The sequence below is a fragment of the Nesoenas mayeri genome (genome assembly GCF_963082525.1).
Source record: "Nesoenas mayeri genome assembly, chromosome: 18".
NCBI classification, from domain to species: domain Eukaryota; kingdom Metazoa; phylum Chordata; class Aves; order Columbiformes; family Columbidae; genus Nesoenas; species Nesoenas mayeri.
Window position 1 is genome coordinate 8,227,433 of NC_137566.1, and position 12,128 is coordinate 8,239,560.

The 12,128-nt window shown below is 41.9% G+C and overlaps 1 protein-coding gene across 4 annotated transcripts in view; it reads left to right on the forward strand.

Annotated features, from left to right (window-relative positions):
* GPR107 (G protein-coupled receptor 107) overlaps positions 1-12,128 on the forward strand; it is a gene marked incomplete at both ends in the record, with an annotated part of 36,591 nt that overhangs the window by 7,557 nt on the left and 16,906 nt on the right. For 3 of the 4 annotated variants that reach the window (XM_080355820.1, XM_080355818.1, XM_080355819.1), the window contains 9 exons: positions 249-283; positions 489-545; positions 1,370-1,480; positions 2,208-2,341; positions 2,631-2,706; positions 3,543-3,616; positions 4,197-4,314; positions 5,326-5,456; positions 7,200-7,243. In XM_080355820.1, coding sequence (XP_080211946.1) covers positions 249-283; positions 489-545; positions 1,370-1,480; positions 2,208-2,341; positions 2,631-2,706; positions 3,543-3,616; positions 4,197-4,314; positions 5,326-5,456; positions 7,200-7,243 — 780 coding nt within the window. The remainder of the gene's footprint in view (positions 1-248; positions 284-488; positions 546-1,369; positions 1,481-2,207; positions 2,342-2,630; positions 2,707-3,542; positions 3,617-4,196; positions 4,315-5,325; positions 5,457-7,199; positions 7,244-12,128) is intronic. The other variant, XR_013923001.1, reaches the window with a different exon arrangement.

Consider the following 12,128-nt stretch of genomic DNA (forward strand, 5'->3'; position numbering starts at 1 on the left):
CGTAATAGCAGATAAGCCTGTCCTGGCATTTGAGGATGCGTTTGGAATGAATGTTACTTGTAACAAGAGTCCTGGGAGAGCAACGAGGGACTGAGAAAGAATCTCTGTTAATGATTATCTAGGGAACTGCCACGCAGACAAGTGTAGGAAGATTTGAGGAGGGGATTGGTAGTGTGCAAAAGGTGGTACTCTATGAGGATGTGTAAGTGCAAACACTCTAAATGTACAATTAATACTTTTATCTCTAGGTGCGAGGTCCAAACGAAGTACAACATCCTCACAGGTAAGAAACTATGTGCTGTTCTCTTTCAGAAAGAACCTGGGGGAATATTCTAATAAAAGCATGGACAGACAGTGGAGAGTATTTTCTGTTGCTCTCAGCTTCTACTGTGAATATACAGAATGCAGTTTTGATTGTCTGGATGATGTAGCCAAATGCTGTAGCTACCTGTTTTAAAAAAATCTAAAAGTATCTTTTCTTTTCCCAGAACATAATAGAGCAAGAACATCCTATTCACAATGACAAAGGAACGTTTTCATTTCAGGTAGGGTGTCTGTCCGTTTCTGGTCTTAATGTGTGCAGGCAGTTCCTTTGCTGTACTGTTTTATGAAAGGTCTGCTGCTCCCTGCTGTAATCCCAGTGTCTCTGGTATAGATGCCTCTCTGATCGCTCAGTAAGTTTTTGAGTACACACTCATTAAGTGCTGAAAATCTCTTACTTCATAAGGTGTAGGAGCTATTTCAAGCTGTCTTTGGTATGATGCAGTTCTTCTAAAGTATCTTAGTCTGTGAACCTCAGCATATTGAAGTTTACAGAGATGCAACTAGTGCATGTGGAATTCTAGCAAGTAGCTGTAACCTGACTGACTCACTTAAGGGGAAGATATTCTCTGTGAAGCCGGATGAATGCTTTGTTTCAGCACACTGGGGTTCACTTATGACAAACACATTTTAAATTCTGTTGTGTCACACAAATCTCATTTCCATAGCTATCCCAATTTTTATAATTGGGGGAGGAAGAAAATAGCTACTTAGGCTTTAGGGCAAGCATGATTAAAATTTTATCCTTTGCTGTGTTAAATATATGACAGTTCTTATTATCTTTTCTCTGTGGCGAACTAAGTTAAACACTGATACCTAAAGGTCTCAGGTTACCAGAGTGCATTATCATAGATGGGTGCAATGATTTTTGCATCTGGAATTCTGTTAAAACTCACAGGTACGCTGGTATCCTCAGAACAGTGTACTTGCTGAAAGGAACCAGCTGACCCTAAGTGACTATTTTCATGCCTCACTGGAGATGGCTTCTTACCAGGGCAACCCTGTTGTGAATGAGAAGAATGCTGACTTTCCTATTCCTTCTTTTCAGTTCTTTTTTAACATCAGCTCTGATAACCAAGAAGGTCTCTACAGCCTATATTTCCATAAATGTGTTGCTGATAAAGGACCGGCTAATGATCAGCAGCTATTTAGTCTTGATGTGAGTATAGCTTGTAAAATACAACTCACTCATTCACTTAGACTGAAATGTGTAGCTTTCCATTCTTGTAGGCCGAACATGCAGTGTATATATGGGGTGGGAAGTGATTCAGAGTTGCGTGTTTCATCTCTGTAGTGGCATTTCTGAAGGAAGCAATGACATTCAGGAGAAATAAAATACTAGTTTTGAAGAAATGTCTGAAAATCTGAAGTCTGCGTGTGGGCTGGGTTCAGTCTACACAGTTGTGACTAGATGCTTTAATGAGATGGGAGGTAAAACAGCTGTTCGTGTTTTGCTGTGCTCAAAAAAATCACATTTCAGCTGTGTATGACTCTCTCCACACCTAAAATTGGGACTATGCAAAAAAACCTGCTTGTTTATGCAAGGTTCTAGATGCTGTCTCTGAATCAAATATGGGCAAACTCTGAATTTTGATATATAGAACAGCTATTCTTTGGAAAAATTATTTTGCCTTTCTGAAGCACTGGAAGCAACTTCTGTCCTTTTCTGCTTTTCAAGGAAATTATTGTTGTGGGTGTAATCTTGCAAATGTTGGTTGTTGAGGATGAAGAGCTGCTTTTAGTTTTTTCTTTAGGAGTCTCATAGCAGTCACCACTTCAGAAAAGCAACTTTTAAACTGGGGAAATTTGATTGTGAACTGTAATTAAGTCAGTGCTTTCACAAAACGTTTTTTCAACTGTATACATAACATACCTGTAATATTTAGATAGAAATTACGGAGAAGAACCCTGAAAGCTACCTCTCAGCGGGTGAGATCCCTTTGCCAAAACTTTACATTTCCATGGCAATCTTCTTTTTCCTGTCTGGGACCGCGTGGATCCACATACTTCGTAAACGCAGGTGAGCAGGCTGGTTTGGGAGCAGCAAGAAGTATGGACTTACCTTGCTTGATTTTTATTTTTCATTCCTCCTTTTATAATGCCCAATTCACAGTCAGATTTAGTCACTTAAAACTCCAAATCTGGCTCAACATTGTATGCCTAATACATACACTTTATAGTTGAAAACAGCTATATCTATCAGTATTGTTGTTTCAGACTGTTCTACAGTTATCAAGTCGTAGGTTAAGAAATTCTGAAGTTTTTACTGCTGGTTTTTAATTGATGCTTTTTTTTTTTTGTCTTCCCAGTAATGACGTCTTTAAGATTCACTGGCTAATGGCAGCTCTCCCTTTCACAAAATCTCTGTCCTTAGTCTTCCATGCGGTATGTATAATGTGTCTGCCCCAAGTTTTCCTTAGGAAGTAGAAACATGGAATCCAGGGCAGGTTGTTAGAGAAATCTGCTTTGGAGTGGGGGAGAATGGGAGGGAGAAAGAAATGCCTTTTGTATTGAAGCACAGGAACTGAATTGCAGCTGTTTGAGAGTGATTCAATCTTCATCAGCAAATTCTGACTTTCAGTACAATTGAAATCATGGCCTGAAGTGAGAAACCGTATGTGAGGATTGAATGAGTTCTGTGAATTCTAATGTTTTGTCCATCTGAGGCTGGCCTCGTGTATTCGTGTCATCAGCAAACTTGCTGATAGTCACTCTATTTCCTTGTCCAAATCATTGATGAATATATTGAATGATATAGGCCCAAGTACTGCCCCCCCGAGGCACTGCACTAGATACAGGCCTCCAACTGGACTCTGCCCCATTGACCACGACTCTCTGGCTTCTTCCCTTCAGCCAGTTCACAGTCCACCTCACTACCCGCTCATCCAGCCCGTACTCCCTCAGTTTAGCTACAAGGATGCTGTGGGAGACTGTGTCAAATGCCTTACTCAAGTCAAGGTAGACTGTGTGGCACGGTTATAGGTTGTGTTGAATATATACACTAACACTTCGGAAATACGGGAAAAAGAAATGACCTCGTTGTGGCTAAACAAAGCTAGAACACTTTGGGAGTATTTTCAAAGATGTAACAGAGCTGAGTTTGTATGCACTGGTTGGAAAATGGAACTTGCTGTGGTGCGCCAAGCAGACCTGTTTTATAGACACGGGTGGGATGCTGCTGAGCAGCTTGTGAAGTAACGTACTGTATTTTCTGCTTCCAGATTGACTATCACTACATCTCCTCTCAGGGATTTCCTATTGAAGGCTGGGCTGTTGTTTATTACATCACTCACCTGTACGTATGTCAGAAGATTGATGTGATAGATTCAAACAATGAAACCGAATCCTCTGTGGGGCTGCCCCCTTCCCTCCTGAGCAAACTGGAAAATTGCTGATTCTTTGATACTACGGTCTGAATGACAAGACAACAATCAGCCCTGTGTGAAGGGGAAAGCTCTACTTAGAGAGGGCAGCTGCAGAGAATTGGTACTTATGTGGGTGGAGGAGTCAAAGGAGGAGAAACGCTTTTCTTTTCTTTGTTCATACTAATATTCAAGTATCTAATTTGCTCTTGGTGTGAATGGTAAGAGGGTACAGCTGCCAGTGTTTTCTCCTGTTCACAATGGTGAATGGATGACTCCCCCAGGAAAAGATTGCACATATTGACAGTTGTGAATGAAGTGTAGTATTACTATGTGATACACAATTGTAAGCAAGTACATCTGCTTCACTGTGGCAGGATAAGCACTTGCCAAAATTATGAATAGCAAGGCATGTGTTTGGGTTTGTGGCTTTACTACTGTACGAAAGAACTGGGCAGAGGAGGGAATGTGATAAAATAAAGCCTCTCATTGCTGTGTCTGTTTCTCTTTCAGACTGAAAGGTGCTCTTCTGTTCATCACTATTGCCCTTATTGGCACAGGCTGGGCTTTCATTAAACACATCCTGTCAGACAAAGACAAAAAGATTTTCATGATTGTCATCCCACTTCAGGTGAGGACCGAGTGGCATCAGTACTCGCGATCTTGTGGGAGAGCTGCCTGTGGAAACTGTAAAAGGCTGTGAATCCTTTGTGAAATACTGCATAGCTATGGCTTGTATAAGCATATTGGTTACAATTGAAGTTGAGCTGGAATTTCCTGGGCCAGAAGTTACTTCTTTAATTTTCCCCATTTTTTTTTTTCTCCTGGTATATTGAGTATGAGATAGTGGATCAAATAGTGTCAGCAAATGAACAACTAGCTGTAAGGTAGCTATATTCATGCTGTGGCAAAACTTGGATGGCAAAATAGCACTAAACTACAAAGCAGTGAAATTAAGTGGAAGTTGTTGCTTCTGAAATGCTTGCTGAATAGACTTAATATTAAAAAAGGAGAAAACTGAGACTTCCCGGTCTGTTGGGTCTGAGGAAAACTTTCCCAGTGTGTTGAAAGTTACCAGTGCTTGTTTACTACTCGGGGAACTGATGTAAACAGGAGGGCAGCATTTCTGTTTGTAGATAGAACAACTTTTCTGCCTTTCCAGATTAAATCCCTTACCCAGCTGCAAAACCAGAAGTATATCATTAGTGTTCGAGGCTCTTATAGAGCTCTGGTGTGGAGTACAAAACCTAGTCAATGACCAGCTTGAATTATTTACTTTATTTAGAATGATATGTTTAAACTGTTTGCTCTATGTGCATACATACAGTCCTGCTTCTGTATTTAATGAATAGATTTTGCTCTTTTTATATCTACTGTTATAGTAGATTTTGCACAGTATGTAACAAAAGGAAGTACTTTCTGAATGTCAGCAGAAATATGTTCCAATCAGGTTTATTTCTGTAAATCCTGTGAAGATGCTGCAAAACATGTGACTTTCTTGACACAGAGCTGCAGGAGAATTATTGATGTTACTGAATGGGCTCTTTCTGCAGCTGTGGGGCAGCTTTTGCTGAATTGGCAGCCCCTGTCTAGTGTCTCCTTGGAAAGCTGCTGAAACCATGAAGCATGTCTTGTTCTGTAGGTACTGGCGAATGTGGCGTACATTATTATAGAGTCAACAGAAGAGGGGACAACTGAATATGGACTGTGGAAAGAAATTCTCTTCCTGGTAGACTTGCTGTGTTGTGGAGCCATTCTATTTCCAGTGGTATGGTGAGTCACTGTGTGTTGGGTGGTTTCTGAGCCCTGGTGGCTCCAGCTGTTTCTGAACTGAGGGGTATTGAGTGTTGGTTAGAGCTAAAGGTACTGCCAGAGCAAGGAAATGTCACTCCTTTGGGGGTCAAGTCTTTTGTTACCTTTTTTTAAGCAATATCAGTCCTAACATTTCAGTCTTGTGTTGTGGAAGATACTTGTTTTGGGGGTATTAATGTGGGCATAAGGTGAAGTGGGTGTTGATTTACACGTGGCCAGCACAGTGCAGGCTATAAGTGATTTCGAAACTTGACATTTAGCAGAAGTGCTGATTGTTACATTGGGAAATGGGGTTTTGCTTTACTGGCTGAGGTTGGAAATGAGGCTCCTAAATTCTAAACCAACAGTGCTGTCTAAGATCAGCGCTGCCTTCAAGCAGAGTAGCTGGGTTTTTTTTATTTGACTGTTTAGAAGAAATAATCCCACAGGGAGCATTTCCCTGCCCTTCCTTCCACTCTACTTGGCAAGGAATAATGTTGGTTATATAAAACTCAACCAAAACACAGATAATTCAGACAAACACTCTTGTTGCTTCGTGCCAGTTTGTCAGAACATTTGCCTTCTAAATTCATTTTGGTCTTAATTGGATAAACAGCTGGATTTAAAGTATGATATGAAGGAGCTTCTGGCTCCTTGGTTAGTAAACACAGAATATTCTTATTTTTCTCCAGCATCCCCAGTATTTTTTTTCCTGAAACAGAGTGAATGTCTGTCTACTAAACATGTCATGGCTCTAGAATGTGTAACTCTCGTGTTTCAGAGAACTTTTTCTTAATGCATATGTATATATGTGTGTGTAAAGACACTCAGTAGATGGGAGTGAGCTTCAGTGTGGCTGGTGAGGGTGGCTTCCAGCTGTTTTTACCTCCCCACTTGTCCTCAGTGTCTTAGTGGCCTTCTGCCAAGGCTGGGAAATGCCTTCCAAGAAATGTGCGTTACCCACTTGTCCCTTTCCCTAACCCTGTCAAAACACTGCAGCTCTTCAGAGGTTTAGGGACGTTTGGGTGCGACAAATAAAACTGCAGGAATATTAACTTTGAAGAGACTGGTTTCCCGTGATAAAGGTGACTTTTACAGTTACAGCTCTTACTACTTAGTGCTGGAATCTCCTGCATTGTCATGTACCATGGGCAGTGAAGCCCAGGGCATAAAATCCTGCCCCTTTTTCATCTGGATGGTGTCACTGCAGCTGGTGGGATGACTCATGGGAGTGAGGTGACTAAGGCTTGGCCCTTGAATTTACATTCCTGCAGGGTATTTTCTCTTACATAACTTGCCTATGTAGTCATGTAAGCTGTAATCAACTACTTAAATGAAAAGAGCTTAAAAGAGCAGTAAGATGCCAAATGCTTGGCAGTACTCTGAATAGTAGCTCAGCTTAATTGTACAAGTGGAAAACATTATTCTGGAAAATGCTCCAGTTTTGCACTCTGCTCCCTCCCTCCCACAAAGCTTTCTGTAGGCTGAAGTAGGCTTTAGCAATTGGCTTTCTTAATCACAAGGAGATACAGATACTTGAAGTAACTGCCTGAGCCAGAGAGATCAGGGTGAAATATGTGCAGTGCCAAGCACACTAAGCACAGTTAATTATGAGCATAGCACAGCCATAAAGAGCTAAAAAACTTGTTAGAGTTCTAGAGGGCTGCAGTGAAAAGAGAGTGCAAAAATTATAGCTAATCTACTTGTCTTATTTTTATTTTTCAGGTCAATAAGACATTTACAGGAGGCTTCAGCAACAGATGGGAAAGGCAAGTAATCTGTAATTTTATTGTTTTATGTTGCATGCCATAAGATAATGCCAGAATTTCAAACACATGGTGCTGAATTAAAATATAAAAACCAAAACTTTAAATCTGCGCTATGTTATTGTCACACTGCTGCTCTCCCTCAGTAGCTTAGTGGGAATAACTTTTGGGAAATTACCTTTTTCATGTGTTGCTTTGCTATCAGGACTCCTACGTGGGACTTATTCTCTGGTACTTGCACAGCTCTGTGCTCCAGCCAGATGTCACATGGAGCAAATAATCTTGACAGATTTGCCTTATTTTCTCAGACTCAGGTGTTCAGAAGCAGAACTAGAAATGAATTCCAGAATTGCTGGTCAAAATAGAGCCCCTTATTTCAATTTCAACAGAAATCTGTTCCTGCTAGAACAGAGGGAAGCAAACCTCATTATAAAACAAAACATAAATTGGCATTTGGTGTAGCACAGGTCTTCACTTGTCGGTGTTTGTACAGCGGCTTAAAGGTCTGCTTGTGTAAAGCCATGTTATGTTTAACGTAGCAGTGAAAATGAGATGATGGATGGAAATCCAGCCCAAATGCGGCTTCTGTAGCGTGTGCTTTTCCTGCCTTATCCGCTCGCTTCTTCTGAATTAGTTCCTCAGTTGGCTGCAGATCCAAGCCAGGGAGCACAGCACTGGCTTCCTCGGAAGCCAGCAGCCATTTCAGTGTTCTGTCATTTGATGGCAGACTCTTCTTGAAAGCTTTATTTGTAGAATGTCCTTTGTTGCCAACATCCTTTCATCCCAGTCTTATCCCTTAACTCTTGTCTCTTCTTTCCGGAGACAGTCTTCTAGGTCTGGTTATTTCTTCCAGCCTTTTCCTGGCTTCCCCTGAGACACATCTCAGATGGCCTGTAGTCTGGTAGGTGAAGTGTGAGGCTGGGCACTGAACTTGGCTCTGCACAGACTGCAGATTAGGTCTTTTCTTGCCATCCATTAAACTGAAACAATAATTAAGGTAAGCTCAGCTTTTTTCTTGAGATTCAAAGTTGTTCAAGAAACCAACCAACTGCCATACACACACACAAACCCCACCCCAAACCCAAAGGGGGAAAATATTAATTTCTAATAGAAACCAGTGTAAAAGAGGTTAGTCTTGATAATGGAACATGAATGTTATTGGTGGATTTCTCATTGTTTTGTTCATGTAAGTTCAGTGACATTCACTAATTAATTTGTTTTACCTTGTCCATTGAGCATATGTTCTGAAGTGTTTATGCTTTTACAAAGTCTAAAATTTAGACATTCCTTGAAGCAGTCTCCCTCTTTTGAACATATATAAGACCTGATTCTTAGCTGAAGCCACCATGTATGGCTGCAAGTACAGGTCAGTTTTCCTGTGACGAGGGGAGAATTGCTGGCTGGCCATGGAGCCTGTGAATATTCTAAATCTGAGTACTTGGCAGCTGCTGCTCATAACTGAGAAACAAACCCTCTGCATCTGTGAGGTCTCAGGTGATCACCCCATGTCTGCTTTGCACTTGATGGTTCTTATCACAAGATGGTGCTATGGAGTTTGCTTAGCTTCATAACATACTGGGTGAAGGGGAATAAAAGTAAGGTGACCAACCAACATCAAGATGTTCAGCAGAGAGTCTGACTGTGCAGGTGCCCAGTGTTCGTTGTGATGGGTGGAATCCAGATCAAAGGAAAACCAAGCAGTTCTGAAGGATGTGTTGTGGTGTGTAATGGAGGTAAAAGAAAATGGTGATCTGAGAAGAGCTGGTTGTGTCTTGATAGCTAGTCAGTGATAACAGGGCTGTGCTTAGTCTTCTGTTTTGTTTTGTTCTGCACGGGTAATGGTACTCGTTGTCATTCATGTTGCTCTTGGGCCGCCTACTGATATTACCACACTTTGTACAGGTCCTGCAAGTTCAATAATTGTGTGTTGAGAGGGACTGAGCAACTGCATTATGCTGCACTGATAAAGAAGCTAAGGAAAAGAAATTCAGGCAAAACATAGGCACCAAATTGTGGCCAGCACAGGCACAGTGCTGGGACTTGCTTGTGAAATACAACGTGGACAAAGTGTTTACATAGAGGCTGTTGATAGGAACCCCTGGGGAGCACGTGAATGGTAACACGATGCCAGAAGCAGAACATTACCTAGTGATGTCATGCTGCTAATGTGCCTGATTGAGAAAAGCAAGAGTGATTTGGTTGTACTGTAGCAAAGTAAAATCATTAAATCATTTGGTAGGCTTATCTATTAATAGCCTTGACTAGAACCACATGTTCTTAACTCTGTAGACTTCCCTTGGAGACCCAGTCCTGCAGAGGTGCTGCTCAGTTTCTTAGCCGCTCATGAGAAAAATAGGACCAGTGTGGACTCTAAAATCACCAGTGTGATTGTGCATTTTGATTTTTTGTGATTAGTTGTGGTGTTTTGGGTTTTTTTTTTTCACTGTTGAAAATAGTTTTCTCCTGAAGTGGTAAAACCTGCTGGATCCTCTCATGCAGTTTAACTGCTGTGCTGCCTGTCCTGTGGTTAGTGACTGAATCTTGCTCAGATGGTTCTAGCTGGACTGCCTGTTCCTTGCTGAGATTTATCGTCTGGTATTACCACAAAGGCTGCTTTCCCTCACACAGATTTCATTAACTTGTAGAGTGTCTTGGGGAATTTTATACTATAAATTCAATAACTGTTTTTTGTGGTGCTGAGTCGTCTGGTGACCTCCTTGCTGGCGAGGTTATTTTTTGTTTCCTTTTGTCTTCTAAAACGACTCCAGGACTTCACAGCTCAGTATCATGGTGGTGTTTCCTGACTCTGTCTCGTCCTCTTCCAGCTACTTCACAACCTATTTATTAGACAGCAATCCCTCGGGTCAAGTGCAGCCATGACTGCAGTGTGACTAGACTAGAAATGAAGCAGAAGGCTGGTCGGATGATTGGGCTTTTAGTGTGTTACAGTCACGATTGCCACAGGCCTTTGTGTTAGAAATGTACATTTACAAAAAAGGCTTGTTATAGGTAGCAATGGAGTCACTAGCTAATAGTCATATAAATGTCATTCTTTTTTAAGATGACTTTCTAAAGTGGGAAAGCTAAAGGAATGGGTCTAAAGCCATAATTATCCAGGGAGCCCTTTAGACACACATATGCTGTGGGTTGCTAGTGAACAGTAGGCACGGCACAGGGATACAGCAGAGTTTGAGCTGCCTGGTTGTTTGCTTTTTTCCCCCCCTCAAAGGTGGTCTTTAAAGCAAAATATCTGACCTATATGGGCTTCTTATCTTGCACAGCAGTGGCTGTAAACATCCCATTTTTAGGAGCTTTTTTCTTCACCTTTTAAAGTTACCACCTTCAGACTTAAGGAAGTGCCTTGCTGCAGCTCTGGGCTGTCACTGTTCTTTTGGCTGGCAGTGTGCTCTCTGTCCATTTCCAGATCTCTATTACAAATGTCTTGCTTGCAGATTTAAGGAAATCAGCCTTGCAAGCTGAGCTAGAATTTTTGGGGCTGTAAAGCTGCTCAACTACAACTTACAGGCATCATGAGAAGTCCTTATAAGACGCTTAGAAGAGGTTCTTAAGAACATGGTTAGGTGACAGTGTTAGGTTAATAGTTGGACTGTATGGTCTTGAGGGTCAATCCCAACCAAAATGATTCTATGAGAAAAGGAAGAGAGGGAGAATGTTGTACTGAACTTGCTTATTTTTGTTTGAAACTCAAAGTTCCTGGTCACTGGACCTCTGAAGTCTCATAACCCACTCTTGTGTATCATGTCCTCTGTTTGAGGGAGGAATGGAGGGCTGGAAACACCGCTGCAGTTCTTGTTCTGCTTGTACCTCTGCGTGTGTGATGAGACGTGAAACTCGGCACAGTCTGATCACGAACGCTTGGCTATTTCCCTGAAGCACTGCAGCGTGTCATAGTTTGCAGCAGAATTACGGGAAATACATTGCAGTGTGTGGCTCCTGGGTGACATTCCTTGTGTTCAGTGTCTTCCTGCTTCTGTGCCATGAAAATGCTGTGAACAAAGAGCCTGGTCCTGCCATGCTGAAGGCAACGGCTTCATGCAGACCCATGCTGAAGCAGCCCCACAGTGACCCAGCAAGGAGGAGGGGGTGGCACAGGGTAAATGTGCTCTAGGCAGTACACAGACATCTTAAACCTGGAGATAAAGCTTAGGGCTTTGTGTTGAGGCCTCCATGGATAGCACTGCAGAGCTGAGAAATGCAAGTTGAGAAATGAAATAGGTTTATGTTCCAGTGCACCACTTGCAGGCACCCTAGATAGCGATCCAGGGGTGGTGTCGCAGTTACATGTTGGAGATATATTACTTATCCTGTACTTTGGATATTTTCTGGCCCTGCTGGGGAACTTTTGTGCCAAATGTCTAATGTGTTTCCGAATATTCAAGATTAACTGGTCTGTGCTGCCTTCTCAAGCGTGACACTGAGAGTTGCTCTATCTGTTTCCTTGACCTTTTCTTTCTGGAGTAGGAATGCTTTTAAGCAGAGTGCTGTAGAGATTATAGGGCCAATACTCCTCAGAGTTACCCCTGGACTTGCTTTTTGAGGTCTAGACCTACACGTGTGCCTCCATTCTTGGGGCAGGAGCGGGAATAGAAGACTTCCATTTACTGTTTTGGAATGACACAGATTAGATCTCAAATGCACCAGAGATAGTATAGCATGCAAAGCATTGGAGAAATATTCTTAGATGTACTTTAGCACATTCGCTCAAGATGCATTATGGTTTGCCCTTGCATACTGTATTAGTTGGACTTGAGCTCTCGATGCCTCGGCTGCAGTCCTCTGATTGTTATTACATACATATTCTGAAAAGGTCAGATTTATTCAGCAAAAAGCTATTGTCTGGTGTGTGAGGCTACAGTGGATGGTCTGA